This window comes from Aplysia californica, unplaced genomic scaffold (genome assembly GCF_000002075.1).
Source record: "Aplysia californica isolate F4 #8 unplaced genomic scaffold, AplCal3.0 scaffold00125, whole genome shotgun sequence".
In the NCBI taxonomy this organism is placed as follows: domain Eukaryota; kingdom Metazoa; phylum Mollusca; class Gastropoda; order Aplysiida; family Aplysiidae; genus Aplysia; species Aplysia californica.
The window spans coordinates 912,907-932,463 of record NW_004797395.1 but is presented as its reverse complement, the minus strand read 5'-3'; the positions used below and the strand labels follow the sequence as shown (position 1 = coordinate 932,463).

At 38.7% G+C, this 19,557-nt stretch overlaps 1 protein-coding gene across 1 annotated transcript; it reads right to left on the bottom strand.

The window, feature by feature from the left end:
• Positions 1 to 1,749: 1,749 nt before the first annotated feature.
• LOC101853156 (arrestin domain-containing protein 17) lies at positions 1,750 to 12,716 on the bottom strand (the record flags this gene model as incomplete). Its single annotated transcript, XM_013081305.2, is given in 8 exon segments — positions 1,750 to 3,163; positions 4,207 to 4,346; positions 6,330 to 6,507; positions 6,996 to 7,205; positions 8,236 to 8,418; positions 11,007 to 11,221; positions 11,860 to 11,982; positions 12,562 to 12,716. Coding segments are annotated over 8 exon segments (1,296 nt in total). The 3' UTR covers positions 1,750 to 3,031.
• Between the last annotated feature and the right edge of the window lie 6,841 nt (positions 12,717 to 19,557).

Here is a 19,557-nt window from a genome sequence, read left to right as displayed (position 1 = left end):
AGTTAACCTTTCACATGGTTAGGATTTTGTGTGTAAGTTACAAAAGCCTTTTGGCCATGAAACTGGACATCAGGGTCTCTGGATATAATCTATGACAAAACAGCTGCATATGGAAAGAAGTCAAAACTAAGGACAGAAGCTATCAAATAGGGGTGAGAATTCTTTACCAACAAGGAAAAGATCTAGTCTTTTCGGTCCCCTACATAATACAAGACATATATATGACAAAGAGATCAAACCATACACATTATTTAAGAGTTCAATATGAAAGGATAATTATAGAAACAACCAAATCAGAAAAATCTCGTTAAAAAAATCTCTGCAGTTGTTGAGTAAGTGTCAGGTTCAAAACAGCAAACAAAAGCAAATAGGAACAACTGCTTGGTAATAGAAGAATTTACATTTTTGATCAACCTTCTTAATAAATGCAATCATTTTATGCTCCCATTGACAAAATATAGATCATCACAAAGGAATGGACAACTTTGACTAAGCCTGTCAAGGCTATCCATGACTGCATGGGCTGCATCTCAGTAGACAGATGTGGGTATCGAAGTCACTATACCACAGACGTCAGTGATCAGCTCTTGGAGGCATGCTTAGATTTGTTCAGAAAACCACTTGAAGAAAATATTTTGGCTAAAAAACTATGGAAATACTTTTCCCCCTACATCCCCCCAAAACAATAATTGCAAAAAATTCTGCAGACAGAGACTTAAGGTCTCTCTGCACTGCAAATGTGAAAACATGTGGCAAGAAAGATTCCCTTTAAAGTGATCACTAGACCTAACTCAAAAACATAAAAAGGTGAATATGTTCATTAATTCAAACAATAATTCCATCCAACTCAATTAGACAACTTCAGTTCATGTTAATTATTGTACATATGCCTGTTATGACGGAGTAAAATCTTGGACTTCCTGTAAGCTTTCCAATATATTCAAAACCATAAAACCCAAAAAATATTTCAGGTTAGGCTGGTATGCCCGAGCACATATAACTAGAAGTAGGGAATTGCACAGTTATAGAAATACCCGCTCACCTTAACACATCCAAACAAGTAGCCAAATTAATATCACTTTACACAGAAGACAACTTTTGTACAAATTTACGTATAATTTAACAGTACAGAGGACCAAATGATGCCCTTCAACAGAGAAGCTTGCTACACGGCAGTTTTACTTTTTAATGTGGCAAGCAACAAGTAATCAAGAGGGAAAATTATTTGTTCCAGGTCTAAGCTTTCTAATCGCCCAGTTCTTTTAAACATTCATATTGCCAGCCAAGTCTGATTTCCTCGGGTTCCTCACCTTTGAACTAGTGTTTGTGCAATGCATTCAAATAGTCATGGCAACTATTCTTTATATGGCATTATTCTTAGTCTCCCCCTTCACCTTTATTTATCTGTCCACCCACAATGCAGTTGTTAAAAAAAATTACGAATATAATTCTTATTAAAAGAGCATTATCATGATACAATGCATGTATTATAAGTGGCTGACACAAACAGTACAATTTGAGAGCATACTATGTGAGGTGCATTCCAATAAATCAGTCAATAAATTTGGACAGAGTTTAAGTGAAAGGTGAATAAATACATTATCATGCTGCTTATGCTTTATAATCATGCAACACCACAATTTGGCATCGGGAGTCCAGACATTTACAAATGACACAATGTCTCTGAAAAAATAGACACTGGTCATTGTTTATGATTACATTTTATTATTTATAATGATTAGTTTCCTCTAATAACATGGTACATTCAAATTAAAAAGTGTTAATAATATATATTTGTTTTAAATAAGGGTGACTAAAATGGAATTTATGAAACAAAAATATAAAAAATTCTGACAAAAAATGAGTAAATGGTGAAAAATTTATTGAGCAGATTTGAAGCTCGGTCTGCAAAATCTTCGATTTGTTTTGTCATGTGAAGCTCATTAAAAAATTGTGTGAATACAGTGCAATTATACCTAACAATTCTTAAGAACAAAACCATGAAAAAATCAGTTGGAATCAAGAAATGTCTTTGAAACAGAACACCTAACAGCAATCTTATTGTCATGCTTAGCTCCCATTTCTCAGGTTCATATCAAACATCTCCAAAAATAAAGGCAGCAAGGTAGAAAAATATCATACCACAGCCACAGGCAAACTTTCATTCCAAAGACTACCTAGTCGAAAATCTGAAAAATCACATGGCCCCTGGTTAGTGATGGGTTATCATCATAAAGCACCTGTGCTCATCTCATGATTTAATATGTATGATAATGATAACACATGGTAAAAGAACAAATCAAAAACGGCTGAAATTTAAAGACTTGGCTTGGTGTCTTTAAAGACCAAATATTTCTGGTCCTTTTATCAATATCTGAGGAAAAAAATGAACAGAATACAGCTTTTCACTCATGTATGGACTTCCCACGAGCTAGGAAGGACGGCCCAGGTTAGAGATAAATGGAAGGAGCTTGTATGTGGCCTATACCCTGCCAGGGGTGAAAGGCATTGACGATGATGATGATGGACTTCTTACTTTTTTATCCACCTTGCCTTTCCAGCAACCTTTCATGTAAGGGAAGTCAACTATGTTGCTGGGACAGCCTTTAAACAGTTGGTCACTACAATTGGTCTTTAAGCTAAAAATAATAACCTTAGTTTAAAAAAAAACAACAAGCCCCAGCCTTGCCTGTTGCAACCAACAACAGCGTTTTGTATTTCCATTGGATGTAGTTCTTACCAAGTTAAATTGTACGCTGTTAAAGTTATGTCTTCACCAATGTAAACCTAATCTCTGGGAGGACAAATAAAGCACTCTTTTCTTTTCCTTCAAGTCCCTACTAGACACCGGCTGTTTTGAAGGCAGAGCACTTGGCCCTGTGCCCAGAGTATAAAGAGAAGAAAAAAGGACAGAAAACAGATCAACCCTGGAAAAGCCTGAAAGATAATTTTAAAAGTGCTGGACACGTCTCGAATTCACAATTCGTAGCAGTGTCTTGACTTGCATTGTTTTAAGCACAGCGAGCAAATATCAGAGTTGGTTGTATGGCGGGCAAGGAGGGAAGGCATCCCCAGACTGGTCCTGAAGTCCCATAGGTTGTGTTGTGATGGGAGGGTTCGGAGTGGCAGAGTCTCCCACCGTGCCGTGTGTAGTTGCCACCATCTGAAATAGAACACCAGGGAAATACTTAACTTACTATCAATGGAAACACCAACAAGTTAGACATACATTGTCCCATAGCTTTTGTCTCCATTCAAGTGCAATATCCTACTCTGAGCTTCCCCGTGGCTTATACGATTGCAACTGTTGAAACCACTAGGCTACATGAAATACTGCGAATGATATAAAATCGAAATCTTACTAAAGGAGAAATAAGTTGTTATAGTAAGAAATCAGGATAAGCTTCCATCCAATGGGCCTCATATGAAAGGGAAATATAATAATAATAATAAAAGAAAGCATTTGTATAGCGCAAATCCCTGCTCAACAACAGGCTCTAAGCGCTTCACAATCTATACTATTACCCTAGCAGACCTGAGAGCATTCTGAAACAACCTCAACTTCCTGGGAAGCATACAGTGCAAGCAGTCATTTATAGGCGCTAAAACAGTAACATACTGACAAGATCTTTCGCTGTCTATTGCCGCGTACCCATTCCCACCTGGGTGAAGTGAGGAAAATTCGTGAAAAGTGCCTTTCCCAAGGACGCAACATCAGGCCCGCGGCTCGAATCCCCGACCCCGCAACCTCATGATCACGAGTCCGGTAGCCTAAACACTAGGCCACCGACGCCACATATCTTTACAGTTTATTCTTTACGGAACTAAAGGACAATTAAACACAAAAAGATTTAAACGTTGCATATTTCCGACCCAGAAATTCAATGTTAATCACGTAAACACGTATGTGTGCAGCATTGGTACACTTTACCACCTCATATTGGGTACTGTAGGTGGCTACATTCACACTGCTTCTCCTCACCAACAAGGAATTATATTTACCTGCCTACATCTGGCCAATGAAAATAAGACATGATGCTTCACATGAAGTTGAACAGTCCACAAATTGCAAGAAAAATGAACAACTCCACATTTTTCCTACACCGTGTGGAGAGGTAAGCAAACAATATTCATTTAGTCAAATACTGGTTATAAAAACACAAGAAATACAATAAACTCAAAAGATGGGTCAATCACTATCTTCACCTGAAAATGCCTTGTATTGGGGTCCCAGTGGTAGTAAGGGTAGGAAGGAGCCCAAGACTGCAAGCCTTCTGTGTGCCCGTCATCATTCTCATCACGTATCTCAACACGACCAAACACGCTTTCTTCATAGGAAGGCGGGGCTGCAAAATATCAACATACATTCTTTAAATAAAGATCATCTGATGCAATTTTACCAACATGAAACCATTTTCGTCAACAGAATATTAATTTTCAGGTACCTATTTTAGTCAAATAAAAAACCCCACTGTGTTCCCATGACAAAAAAATGCAAGCCCCGTTACCAAATTAACAAAAAGGCTATCAACCAAGGTTAATTTTGTTGAAGACAATGTAAACATTGGACACCTAAACCAAAAAGGGTCAAGGGGGAGGGGGGGAGGGGGGTAGGTAGGTAGCTGTCAGCTTGACTCTTGCAAAAACCAAAGGAACCAACAGGACGTGTAATAAACCTTTGATCCTGATTGTACATCACTACAATGTGCCACACACCCCAGCTGGTTGTTTCAAGTGTCAAACGAGATTGGTTTTTCTTTCCATTCTCTCACTGACCTCAGCCGTCACCTACTACGCAAAGGCATTGGAATATTTCAACACCTTGTCAAATTAATCTTGGCCTTACTCCTGGCTTTGACATGACGAGTGTTTGTTTTGTTATGGGTTTTTTTTCTGTTTAGTGCACAGATGGTGCTTAACACATTACACCCTAACTTGCCCGGGAATTCCCTTACGCACTCCACCCTGACTCGCCCGGAACCGCCCGTGCCAACCTAGCGTCTTTAGAAATGAAGAGCTCGCCTTGACGAGACCCTGTGGTCGAGATTTTGATTTGCATAGTTATTGCAAAAAGTTTCTTTTTTCGTTTGATAACGAAACGAAATTTTTCTGGCCAAAAATGTTAGTATTAGAGCCGACCAACGCGCGATCGCGTTACCGACACTTCGAAGGTGTCTTGACTTGTTGAAAAACGACACAATTAAGTTCGAAAAAGGAAATAACGATGGATTTGAGCAAAAACAAATCAGATGACTCAGAATTTGATGAAAACGTTGTAGCAAGAGTTTGGGGTGATTCAGATTGATCAGACGTAGAAAATCTAGAATTTAGATCTAGGGCTCGACCGTGAGGCTGAGAGTGAGAGAGACAGGTCGGACATCCCGCTTGATTGTACTAAAGTTAGAACATTTCCAACAGTTTGCGCATACATAAAGTTATACTTTTCTGAAACTACATTCATTTTTCTTTTAAACTTTTATTTTTTCAGGATTTAAAAAATTTGTTTAGTATTTTTTTAATGTGTTTTTTAAACGCTTGTATTCACGGGAGGTGGGTTCCTTCCCCTTGCTTACGATCTAACAATGGACTTCCCGTCCGGACCTTTAGGGTGTAATGTGTTAAGTTAAACTTAGACAGCTGCACATGACATTGTGGCGTAGACAGTCGAGATCAGTTTCTCTAACCTATATGCCGCGAAGGTTGGGATGGGTTGGGGAAGCAAATGTATTATCAAAAATCAAAATCAAGGGTGCTACGAATTTTTAAAAACCAAAACCCCCCCCCAGAAACAACAATTCTGCCAAATTTGTAATGATGGGCTGCCCTTTAATTTCCAGACTTTCATCCGGTTATTTTAATTTTCATTCATTAACAACCTGAACAGTACAAAGCTATCAGGATTCGGGACGATGATACAAAAAGCTTGCATATTTCGAATACATACTGCACCAAATATCTGACATTTTAAAAGATTATTGCCAACATTCACAATTACAGCAAACATATCCCAGAATTCAAAATAACAGTACAAAAAAGTAGCTTCCTTAAACTCATGAAAATTCATGACGATACACAATTATAAAATCCCTTTTCTTTTGTTTAAGTGAGAGTTTTACACTGCTTGCAAACACAGTTAGGTCATATACGTGTCAAAGATTAGAGTGTTAAAAGAGAGGAACAAACATAAACAAGAAAGAAAGGAGATAGGAACGACAGATGCTTGATAGGAAAAAAGGAGCAAACCACACCAGAGCACCCGCCAGCCACCCAGAAATAAAATCCCACAAGAGCAGTAACAACACAGCAAAATGAAAAAAGTGGACACATACGCTCCTGGTATGGTGGGGGCATCATGAAGTCTTCTGGCGGAGCACTGGGGCTGGTCAGCCCATCCAAGGCAACCTCGCTGAAGGGGGGTGGAGCTCCTATAGGGCTCTGTAAGGGAATGGTGCCGATGATGATCTCTTTCTCTATCCGCAGCGACGACCACCGCATGATGGGCTGCATCTGTGAAACATTTCAAAGTATCGTGACGGAAAATATTTTTACAATTTTACTTTTATTCCATCCATACATGAGACAAATTACATTCAAGGAAACAACATAAAGGCATCTAGGAGATACAAGAGGTTACGCATAATAACAAATGCCAGTACAGCTCACACCTGTAGCTTTTTGAGCTTGTGCCTATCTCTCACTCTTATTCCTGTACACAGTTTTGAAGGAAGCTACTCTGAATACATATAAAAATAGAATCCAGACAACATAAAATAAGGGGGTGGGGGGGGGGGGGAGTTAAGAGTCAACTATATAGATTAGAGAAAGGCCATATGCCTAGAACAATTTGTAAAAACACAAGAGAGAAGAAACAAGATATCTGCAAAGAAATTAGACTTTGAGTTTCTTGAGTCACAGTCAAGGACAGAATTATGTAATAATAAAACAATGAAAAAAAATAATTAAATCCTAGGAATATAGTATACGGATCAACTTACAACAATGAGATACGTAATGTCAATGATCCCACATCCATCAAGTTTGGAGGGAGGGAGTGCTGGAACACATATAGACTTGCTGAGACGCTCAGTGCAGTTTTTCCGCACAAAGAATGGTCCATTGTACAAGGGAAAATTATCCACTTTAGTGTGAAACTTTGGATGGCCAGAGGAAAATATGCTGTCTGAATAGCCTGTATATTTCACAGTCTGAAAACAAAAAGAGTGAAATTCCAAAGTCACGGACGGCTTAATTTCTCCAATCAAATGAAATGTTAGCCTTCGTAGGATCTGCCACACATTTGTTTTTGTCTTTTAACATTTGAAACTTCCAACAAAGAATACATTATATTTTGCAGGCAAACACAACACTTTGTAAACAAAATTACACAAGCAAATTATAAAATTCAAAATCCAAATTTTTAAAAGAGAATTGTTAGAAGGAACATCATATCTCAATTCAATACCAAGAAATGTGCAAAAAATGCGCAATAAAATGTGGTCACATTCCAAATTTAAGACAAAAACATCAATATCAATTTATGTTGCATTTATTTTTTTTTCGAGCACTCAAAGAAATCCAAACTGCCACACTTGATCCTCTTTGCATGATGCCAATGATCAGAGTTAATTGATAACAAGGAAAATGGACTGCAGAAAAAAACATCCATTCCCAGAGGTACCTACATCCTACTCTTAAGAATCTTTTGACCTATTTTCAAAACGATTCACCTTAGAATTCACGATTTTATTCACTCCAACCAAAATCTCTCCCCCACCCACCCCCTTTTTGGGTACATTTATATTTTGGGTAACTTCGTTCCCTATTCACATGAAAGATTCTTCAGACTGAAAGAACTTAAGAATTCAATATCAGGCTCACTGTCCCAAGATCAAGGAACAAATTCCTGGCGATGCCACTGTATCCTTGAGAGAGATATGAATCTCACTCGACTAACAAATCTGTGACTACATGTTCGACTTTTCACAGCAAGAGAACTTACCAGAAAGACAGCGGCGGGCACCAAACAAGGATCAGTGACACTGAGACTTCCATTGGACTAATATACTATATCATGTTTTGTTTATTTGAGTAAAGAGAAGCACAGTGACCCGATATTAGTGATTTAGTGGGGGGGAAAAAAAGCAAAACAGACAGAAACAACAGATGGAAAGAAAAGAAGTAGTACAACATATTACTTAAAATTGTCTGGACCAGAAGAAGCACACTACGACAAACCTGCTTTAGGTCAAGCTCCAGTCCCATGACATCACTGTCTGACTGGTTGTTGATCTCCACTGTGTAATCTATGGGTTCCCCAGGTACATAGCCTGTCTTGTTTAGTGTTAGACTCGCATGGAGAGTACCAGAGGTGCAGCAGCAACCCTCAATAGTTGCTTCTTTTTCTCCCCACAACGGCATCTGGGCAGAACATTTTCGTTTTCGTAAGAGTATTACCTCACTTACAACACAATAAGGTTATATAAGTGCTGAAGATTAGAGATGTTACAAGGGAGTAACAAACACACAAAAAATAGGAGATAAAGGCGATAGATGTTTGATAGGAAAGAAGGAGCAAACAATAAAGTAGTTTCTGAGTTGCACTTTACGGCCATTATGCATGCCAACAAACAGCTTTCCCCCAAAAAAAAAACAAATAAGAGGTAACATTGAAAACAAACAATGCCGCAGCCCCATCCACTTTCAAAATGGACCAGTCTCTGCACTGATACTTCTGTTTGATTATGGAGAGTGAACCATATTGTTTATTGCAATCTCCTTTGCCTGCATTTTGAAGCCACAAAGGAATGAAAAAACTTAAAATACACTTTTACCCACTCCTCAGGCCCACCAGGAGTCTGTGTTTTCTCATTCAACTGTTGGGGAACATATCTCAAAGACTGCTCTTATTGGCCCACACGGGCAAATAAGCTGGGGCTTATAGGCCCATATGAGCAAATAAGTTCGGACTTATTGGCCAACATGGGTCATTTAATGCGTTGTTTTTCAATGTATTTCATACATGGTGTTGTCCCAACTTGTTCTCTTTTATTTTTTCTCACTTTATCCCTTCTTGTTAATGTTTTCCTGAGGCATTCCATCTCGCACACATTTCTACAGATTTGATTGTTTGTCAGCGTGTTCCTGCTGTTCAGTGTTATTGTTATGCAGTACACTTTGATCGTCTGCGAACAGTATTTCATTTAGATTTTAGGTTCTCTGGATGTGGGCTTGCTTCTTTCGTCAAACAATATATTACGGTATAATTGAGTAATTTCTTTGTTTACTCAATGTATACTGTATTGGATAACAAGATGAAGATGTGCAATACTTAGTTACTCTATTGTTCATCTTTTTATTTTTAGCAGTAGATTGGAAAACTAGATCCATACATTCTCAATTTAAAATATGTGATTGATGGACTAATTCGTTGAGCTATTTTTGAAGATGAGAGGACTTTTCGTTCTTTCTCTAGCTTTAATAGTTTTTGATAATTAAGATCATTAAGAATTAATAAATACGGCTATTACTATTAGCATTCTGTATCCTTAATAACACAAGTGAGTTTTTGTTACCTTTTGGGATCTTGTTGGTTTGGAAGTCATTCTATACTTCCTTAATACTATAGTAGAAATTGACTTACTTTTATTCTAACTGAAAACTTAAAATGTCATGTCACTGGTGTAAAATATAATATCAACTTAAGCGTTTGAGAAGTGTATAATTATAATATAAAATAATTTCTCTGATATTTAATTGTGATTTTGCTGCTGTAATTTTTATCATTTGTGGATTTCAAATGCAAATTTTCAAGACATGGTAGGCCATTTTCCAAGATGTGAAAAAAAAGAATAAGAACAAATAGATCTAAGCATATTCAGTGCATTCTCACATTCCGTGAATGACTGAAAGGTGTCCCCAACATTTAGCGTCATGATTGGAGGTAATGAGGGCGCGATGGTTATAATGTTCTAATGGGGAAAGAAAAACGGGTGCAGACGGGCGTGACGAACGAGCTGACGGTTGTGAATGTGAAAAGAGAAAAGGAATAGAAGAACTGGCTAGGCTAACAAAGGCAAGACAAGCGGAAAGCACGAGCAGGTAAAACAGCGGGGGGGGGGAGAAACCAAACACAGGGGAGATAATTCGCAATTTTGTGGGCAAATAATAAATGTTCTGGGGGAAATTTTATATGCCCATGTGGGCCAATAAGCACTCCGTATCTCAAAAGCTCCTAGTGATGACAATCTGAAGTTCAATTATTCTTCCTAACACACAGCCCCTATGATTCATTAGGGCTAGACATAGATATCAGTAGTTCATGCGCTTGCTGAACGTGCAGCATCAGAAATAACTTTGGCAGCAGCCATCTCTCTTCATCCTGCAGACTCATGGCAAATCTTGTTTTCCCCCTCAATGGAAAACACATTTTATTTAATCTATCTAAATTTGTCAAAAAGTAACCTTACTTTTAGCCTTCACTTTAACTATAAATGTAACCATTTCCAAAATGAAACTGAGTGTATCATATTTTTACTGTAAAAAATAAATATTTAGCAAAAATGCTTTTTTTCAGTCTAGTACCATAAAGGGTGCGGTGGCAGAGTGGTTAGTGCGCTCGTCTCTGAAGCGGAAAGTCCGGGTTTGAGCCTCGGTTCGGACACAGATTTTTTTCACCCCCTCCTGCCCACCCAGCAGTAATGGGTACCTGACTTCGAGTTGGGGAAGTAAATGCGGCGTGGAAAGGAACGGGAAGTTGTCTCACTAACAAGCCAATCCCCAATGTCCGGATCGGAAGAAGGAACAACTTTACTGTTACCATAAAGGCATATAATCCTTAGCCTATGAAATGAGTGTCGATAATTCGTTGAGTTTTTGCTGGCAGCACAGCGCCTTAATTCAGGCTGTCTTTCAATAACAACACAACTGTCTGTTTAAATAGGCAATTCAAATCATGGTATGTCATGGGTAGTCAGGGTGATAGACAGAAACAACAGAGTGTAACTCACAGCAGCCGTTGGCACAGCATTCAAGTCTAGGTGGTGAATCACAGTGAATGCTCTCTTGATGTGCTCATCAAACTTCCACGGCCTGTTGATGGTAGCCTTGCAGAAGTAGCGCACATACCCACGCCGGCCCTCAAAAGAAGACGGGAGAGTCTCAGAGAGAAGAAGTCTGAACGGGTAAGAGTGATATCCAGACGGGTGCTCTGTACTTGACTGACCTGAAAGCAAAACAATAACAAAAGTAAAAGCAACTGCAACAGCAGCAATAATAATAATATCAAGTGAAAAAAATAAAACAAGAGGTAATAGTAAGAAGTAGTGGTAATAATTATATTTTTCTTCTACCTACAAATAATAACAAACATAATATAACAATACATTTGATACATACTGATGTTAGGGTTGTGTTAACTACTACAGAAACCAAGAAAAGTTGTAAAATCAGACTTTGTCATGAATCAGCACCTGTTAGACACAGTGGGCCAGCTGACAATGAGCAGTACCCAAAAAAAAAAAGAAGAGCAACATAATATCTAATTGAGATTGGACTTTTTCCCTTCCTTCCTCAAATAAAACATGTACTTCTTCTCAGTCCTGTGTACTGTCGGGACCTTGATTGCTTTGCTTTAGTTTTGATAAAAGTCTTACTGCACTTGCAACACAATTAGGTCTCATAAAAGTGCTAAAGATTAGAGGTGTTACAAGAGAGTAGCATTCACAAAACAGAAGGAAGAGAGATATAAGGATGACAGATGTTTCATAGGAAAGAAGGAGCAAACCATACCAAAACACCCACCAACCACCCACTCCCTGATTGCTAGCCTATCTCCTCGGGCTTTTACGAAAAAGTCATCACCTGTGCCAAAGAGCGTGATGTTCTCTGTGATGTAGTTCTCCCCTGCTCTGTAATCTGTTTTGCTACGACCTTGCCGCACCTCCCAGTGAGACTTGGCGCGACCTTCAAAATGCAGCTCAATACCTGGATTAATGAAATCAACATATTTTGAGCCTTTGTCTTTTTACTGATATGATGTCAAGGAGTGCAACTATACATGACAAACTCCACATAATTATTACAAAAATTCAGAGATTGAAAAGTTTTGTACCTGGAAACAAAAACCAAAAAAACACTCAATTATTCAGCTGGAAAGTTGGTCTTTAGTACTGCTACTGAAAAGGAGTGAAGAGTATACAACAATGTATTATTATCAAATACTGACTTTAAAATACTCAATACAGTACAGTCTAAAGGACCTGGATACTCAGTACCACATCAAAAAATAATTAAAACAAAGAAAATACACTTTTACTGATCCCTCTTGGGACATCAATCCACAATTATATGAGTAACCTTCAATAAAAAATATAATTTCACAACAAATTTCAACAGTAGCACACTACTGACGGTGATAACAGAACAACAACCTGTCTGCCTGCTAGAATAATACAGTAATCTGTCCTGCACAAAAATAACCACTGGACTCCTAAAAACTCATCTACCTTATGGCCTGTGAAGAAACAAGCAGATGTTAAGGGGTTTTACTAACAGGGAACTTACATCTCATTTTCATAGGTTTGGTGAGCTTGACAACAACATGTCCACTAACATGCTGGCCGGCGGCAAACACCCCTCGGGCATTGTCAAAGCGGATTTCAAACTCATCCAGCTTCATTTTGAGTTTTCAGCCCATGCCATTAGCCCTGGAACAAATACTGAAAATAGACAGCAAAATTAAGTACAAATATCACATACATTATAGAAGTAATATATATATAAAATACGGGTAACACTTATTATGATGTGTATTATTGCTGTGACTCTAAACAAAATAATTATATGGGGTTTCATTTTAAAGCCTAAGAAGGCATGATAGCAAAGTGAAGGCTTTTTGTAACTGATAGATTGTCCTTTTCAAAGTGTTCCTAGTTTCTGACCCAGGAAAGAGTAGTCAACATTCAGATACCATCAAGTATTGGTAACGAAATATCAATGGTCCATTCTCTCATACGGGAAGACTGAAATAGATATGTCAGTATACAACTTAATAAAGACAGACAAATTGATATCACAACAGAAAAGTTGGACAGAACTGTTTTGGTCAGGCTATCCGACGTGCATAACTATGATGACATGTTATATCAAATATCACAAAATCGGACGCGAATTTTCTTTTTTCTTTTTTAAAGGCTAGATACTGGCATAAAAAGTAGAAAAAATACCAACTTTAACTTTAAACAGATGGGGTTGTTCAAATTTTTTCACTAATACAGATTTTCTGTCATATAATAGTTATCATGCACATCACTGAGATTATTCTCACCCGGGGTGAGGATAAAATGGATATTACTCTCAACCCGGGTGAGAATAACGACAGCCTAGTATTCTCACCCGCTTTTTTCGTTTCCGCCCTTTTTGTTTCGTTTCGGGCATCATAGGACACCCCCCCCCACCCCACCCCCACCCCCCCATCATATGAGCGCTCCAGGCGACAAAACTCGTCTCCCTCTTTCACTCCGCTGAGCACACGAGGCGACTAAAATCGCCAACGGGCGGGCCAGCTCTCAAGCACGGGAGACGACTATTGTCAATTTGGGGGGAAAACCTTATCTTTTGAGCAAATATAGCATCACCTTTTGTTGCTGTTAATGGTTCTGTTATGGAAATTTTACCCAAGACAGAAGAATACTTCAGTCCTGGATTTTACTCTTGAAAGGTTCCCATCAAAATCAAGAAAAAAATAAGCCTAGAGTCAAGGCACTGCGTGCCTTCGAGGGTTCTGGGATAACATGTTTATTGTGTTGTAAACAAATCCAATTCTAACTTTACAATGACATACTATTACTAACATTATTTCATTAAACACAGCTTTCAGTTAAGGCTATTATTTTTAAAAACATACTACTCTGACCAGTCAATTCCTTTCTGAATTAAGAATACACATTTGTCTACGGTTTTGGTGAAGAATATGCATGCATACTCTCAAGATTTAAAAAAATGAAACAACATTCCCCATGGGAGTGTAAGAAAATCGGCCAGCGCTCAGCGGCAGGTCACGAACAGTTACTCTTAGTTATATATATATAAAATTTCACAAATTATTTTCTATCATCCTATTAGCCTACATGTAGGCCTACCCGTTCTCAACACCCAGGTAAGAATAAAAATCCAGTGTATTCTCACCTTTTATCCCCCCCCCCCCCCCCCCCCCCCCCCGTGTGAATAACGACGGCCTATTCAGAATCCCCAAGTGACCATCTAACATCTAAATTTCTCAGAAAATTTTTTTTTCTGCACTAGCAGTTTCAGACCCCATGTCAGCTTTACAATCTTGAGTTTGTAAATTTTGTGCCAAAAATGTTCGTTTTTTAGTGATTCCTGGACTGTCATTTTGAGCACACCAATGCAAACTTCCAAGAATGTCCAAAATTTAGTTTTTTTGGGTGGGTTTTTTTTACGTGTGCTTTGATCCTATGCTATTTGTCATCGGGAAAGGTTAACTTGCTCAAGAAATCGGTTTATTTGTTTGCAAATGAACGAACAATTCGGATCACTTGTGCGTCAGTCGTGTCATCACGGACTAGGTCTTTCAGAAAACACCATTATTTTTCAGTAGAATCACCGTAGCTGGTTAAATCTTTTTGCTTTTCGTCGTTTATTCAATACTTCAAAAGCCGCGATGCGCGAAAGGAACATCGGGTTCCTAGATCTACGATTTCAGTCTGATGTTTAACATTCGCCGAGATCGTCGTCACTTTGCGACGTACCGGAAGTCAGAATTTTAGCCTACTTTTGTTTTGAACGGATCATCAACAGTGCCCGGATATAATTGTTTTCTTGAGTGACTTCCCCTTACCCGCTTCCCTAGAACAGCGGAAGCAACGGGGGAAAGAGAAAAACGAAAGTAGTCATTGCCGTCAGCGTCCGGTGACGCACAAGAATCTTACGTTGAATGTGACGTACTGGACTGTTTTGAGTGTTTTTAGGCTACCCTATTGTCACTATTGAATAATTTAGTGAAACTGCAGTATTTACATTGGATTCCTGGAACAAGAGTGTGATGTGTGAACAAACTTCAAGAGATGGGTCATTTCTGTGGTTATAGATATAGCTTTTGTGCTTAGTGATGACGTTTGGGGTGTCGTCATGCAGCCGTACAAGACTGACTGACGTACTAGAAATTACATTGTCCTAAGAGCAAACATTTTTAAAATCATGTGTGCTCTCTTTACTCAAATAAACAAACATGTCCTTGTTTATCTGTCTAACTCAAAAATACATTGTTGGTATGATATGCCTTTTTCCGATACATTGTGTCATCATTGTTATGTACAAGTAATACTTGTCATCATTGCTAATATCAATAAGTTTTCAACATATTTCATACATGATGCAAGATTCATTTAGAAGCAAAATACGCCTTTATTGATCTGTGTATCTCATAGTGCAAATTTGTTCTTTGTAGGCATGATTTTACCTTTTCCCAGTATGTTTTGTCATCACTCGTCACTGTTATGCACGAGCACTGTTTGCCATAATAAGCAACATAATTGTGATTATCCACTGTCTTTGATATGACCTGATATCTGTTTCAAAGCAAAAGAAACCTCTCCTGTTTGTTTTTTTATTCTTAGAGTGCGCATTTCTCTCTGGAGGCATGACTTTGTTTTCTCCTGTACATTGTGTCATCATTGTTATGCACAAGTCATGTTTGTCATCACTGTTATTACAAGTCAGCTCCATTGATTTTGTGCTTTTGCCTCATATTAGTTTAAAAATTGTTTTACACAAGTGTATTTTTGGTACTGAGGGTTTGATAACTCTGTATTTGTACAGCCTTTCACTATTGTGATGTGTTGTCAATGATAATGTCCAATGTGTATCCTTTCTTGTACATAACAATGATGACATGTTCTGACCACTGCGTCATTGTTACAAAGCTTGTCATTTATATTACCATTATGATTATGAATGGAGTTCAAGTGTACAAAGTCTTTGTTTACTAAACAAATGGAATTTAAAGTACATAATTTGCCTTGCTGCTTATCAGTTTTTGTCATCACTTTAACACAAGAAATACAGTGATTGCCAAACCAATAGACCCATATCTCCAAACGAAGTGTATACAGACCCGGTAACCGGGAACAAAGTCACAAAGTATACAGACCCGGTAGGGGAACTCTTTTGTGATTTCGGAAGGTTTCAGCGCCCAGACCCGGTAGTGTGTGTGTCTGTGTCTGTGTGAGTTAAAGAGAGAGAGAGAGAGAGAGAGAGAGAGAGAGAGAGAGAGAGAGAGAGAGACTGCTCGATTGAAATTATGACATTGTTCTTTTCTTCAAATTGTGATTCCTCCAACTCCAAAACTGGGGAAAAACGATCGTTCATCGAAAAGACATCTGCAATCTTCATTTAGTTTTAGATCTAGAATCTAGATCTAGATCTACAGTCTACAGTCTAGATCTAGGCTAGCCTCGAAACTAGATCAATGATTTATATCTGTCTGTCTAGATCTAGACCTAGGCCATAGATCTAGAAGAACCTAGTTCTACCCTGAGCCAAGAGGGTGCTGAAAGTTTCCGAAATCACAAAAGAGTTCCCCGACCGGGTCTGTATACTTTGTGACTTTATTCCCGGTTACCGGGTCTGTATACACTCCCATCTCCAAAACCCTATTTCTCCTTGCTCTGATACTCTAGGAATATGAGCACTAAATGCCAATCTGTGACTGACAGAAAAGGGAGTCAAATTGGTAAGAAAATTTTTTTTGCACCACTGAGTCTCAAGAGTCAAGAGAGTCTCACGTTTTGGCAATTGCTCAGATCTATAGATCTACAGGGTTCCATTCACTGCTCCCTTCATCGACTCATCTCCATTACAAATAGCACCACAGATCACCACAGATCACTACAGTAACACTCGAAGTCAGCTGGCAAATATTGAGGGAAGCCAAGATCACTGAACAAACTGCCACCTGAAACTCAACCCAGTAAGCGGGTGGTTGGCGGGTGCTCTGGTGTGGTTTGCTCGTCCTTCCTTTCAGATCAAACATCTATCATCTGCATCTTCCCTCCTTCTCTTTTGTGCTTGTCATGCTCTTTAACACTTCTAATCCTTGGCACTTATGAAATTATTGTGTTGCAAGTGCGTAAAACTATTCCTATAAACTAAACAACACAGAAGCCTGCCTGCCTTGGTTCTGAGAAGCACTGACCAAGTCCGAGGAGACTGATCACGTCAAGACGGAGACTGAGCGAGTCTTCGACGAAAACGCCGCCCTTTCCACGATCTAGCACAAAATCAAGACTTTCTGGAGATTTTCTAGGAGTATAAGACTAAAAAATGAATATGCTATACCTAAAAAACTGTTCGTTTTTCTATATTTGTGGTCGCTTCCTCATCTTGTTTCACGTCGCCATTATCAGGATGCACTTTTTTGTCTCATCAAAAAACAACAATATTTTGCTTCGGTCGGAGCAAAGATAGTAAATAACAAGATGGGCCACTCAGCCAAAAAAATGTCCGCAGGAAGTTCGCTCTTTGCTTCAGATGGCGCTGCAGTCTGTTTTGAAGCTCTCTTTCGTTTTTCCAGAAGAAGAATAGTAAAAGCACTTCCTTGCGTGCGCAGATCGACTGCTGTTCATCAGCAGTTCGGGCAAAGTAAAGACTGGTTCGGGTTCGTTCAGTGCGGAGTTTTAGTTGTTGTTTTTTTTATTATTTTAACGACCTCTCGCCTTTCATTCTAAAGTCAAATTAAACGAAGAAAACAATCACCCTTTCCTCCGGTAGAGGTTTTTTGTCAGCGTAACCATTTTAAAAAAGCGTTCTTCCGAAATTCATTTAAAAAACTTGCTAGTTACACTTTAATTTTTTTAACTCAAGTAGGATAACTCTGTTCGCAAAAGGTGCGCTTTTGCGAAGAGGGGGCCACCGAATTTTGAGGACACTTTTTTAATTGGCTCAAAGAGAGAAGTGGCCCCTCTTGTTATGTAGACTCTTTGGTCGGAGTGTAGATATCGAGACTGACTATTCACGATATCTTGTATCGAGTATCATCAAAGATAGTACAAGACAAGATGGGCCACTCAGCCTAAAAAGTGTCCGCAGGAAGTATGCTCTTTGCTTCAGATGGCGCTGCAGTCTGTTTTGAAGCTCTCTTTCGTTTTTCCAGAAGAAGAATAGGAATAGCACCTCCTTGCGTGCGCAGATCGACTGCTGTTCATCAGCAGTTCGGGTACGTTCAGTGCGGAGTTTTAGGTTTTTTTTTATTTTAATGTCCTCTCGCCCTTCATTCTAAAGTCAAATTAAACGAAGAAAACCATCTCCTTTTCCTCCGGAAGAGGTTTTTGTCAGCGTAACCATTTTTTAAAAGCGTTCTTCCGAAATTTATCCCAAAACTTGCTAGTTTCACTTTGATTTTTTAAAACTCAAGTAGGGTAATTCTGTTCGCAAAGAGTGCGCTTTTGTGAAGAGGGCGCCACCAAATTTGGAGGACACTTTTTTAATTGGCTCAAAGAGAGAAGTGGCCCATCTTGTTATTTACTATCATTGGTATCATTCACACGTTCAGGTATCGCAATTACTGTTTTCAACAACAATTAAACAACAACGGGGATTCGAATCGAATCTGGAGAATGCTCGAGTAGCCTTTCAAAGAAAATAGCCTTCACTGCTGACGATACTAGTCATAGCCTATTATAAAACTTGAAACAAAAATAATATAGCCTACCAACAAAACAAAATAATGTCTACCACGTATATCAACAAAGCCACGAGAACCTTTCGCTTTATATTTATTTCTGTAAGTTCCTCGCGTACGACGCACAAATAAAGTGTGCATTTACTATTATTATTATTATCATTATTATTATTAGATCTAGAGTGTGTGAGTGTGTGTGTATGTGTGTGTGTGTGATATTTTGTTGTTGTTGTCTAGCCTAATGCACAAGACACACATGTGATCAGGGTCAGGCAGAATAACAGTTCCAGTCCCACACAAACCCGCTTCATTTTTCAAGTCCCCCACATAACACAATTCTGCTCATTGTCAAAACATACGCTCCGAATATCAAAACAATGCAGCGAGTTTCTGAACCAAATCGAGTGCGTTGAAAACAAGGAGATTAGTTCTAAGCTCCTTGGTTGAAAACAAACGTCCCTCTCTTCTCATGTGCAGCATTATTAAAGGTCGCAATTCTAGATGGAAATGAAATAATCTCACAGTTGCTCATTTTCTTTTAACTGCATGGTGGTCGTTTCTTTTTGTGTGACTGTTGTTCATGTTGTTTTATTATTTACTTGATGTTATTTTTTAAAGTGACGGATAGTTTTGTCTTTTGTTTTTGTGTTTTCGTTTGGCCTTCATGGGATAGACGGCGGATAGGTTGAGGGATTGGGGTGGGGGTGGGGGTGGGGGGGGTTGAGTTCGATAGAACCTGCCTAACTTTTAAGTAAGATTAAAAGAAAGAAAAATTTACAATGCGTTTTATTTTTCAAGGCTTACTACCACAGAAAGCGAGAGGTGGTCAGGTCTAGACAGCCTTTAATTATAAATTCAAT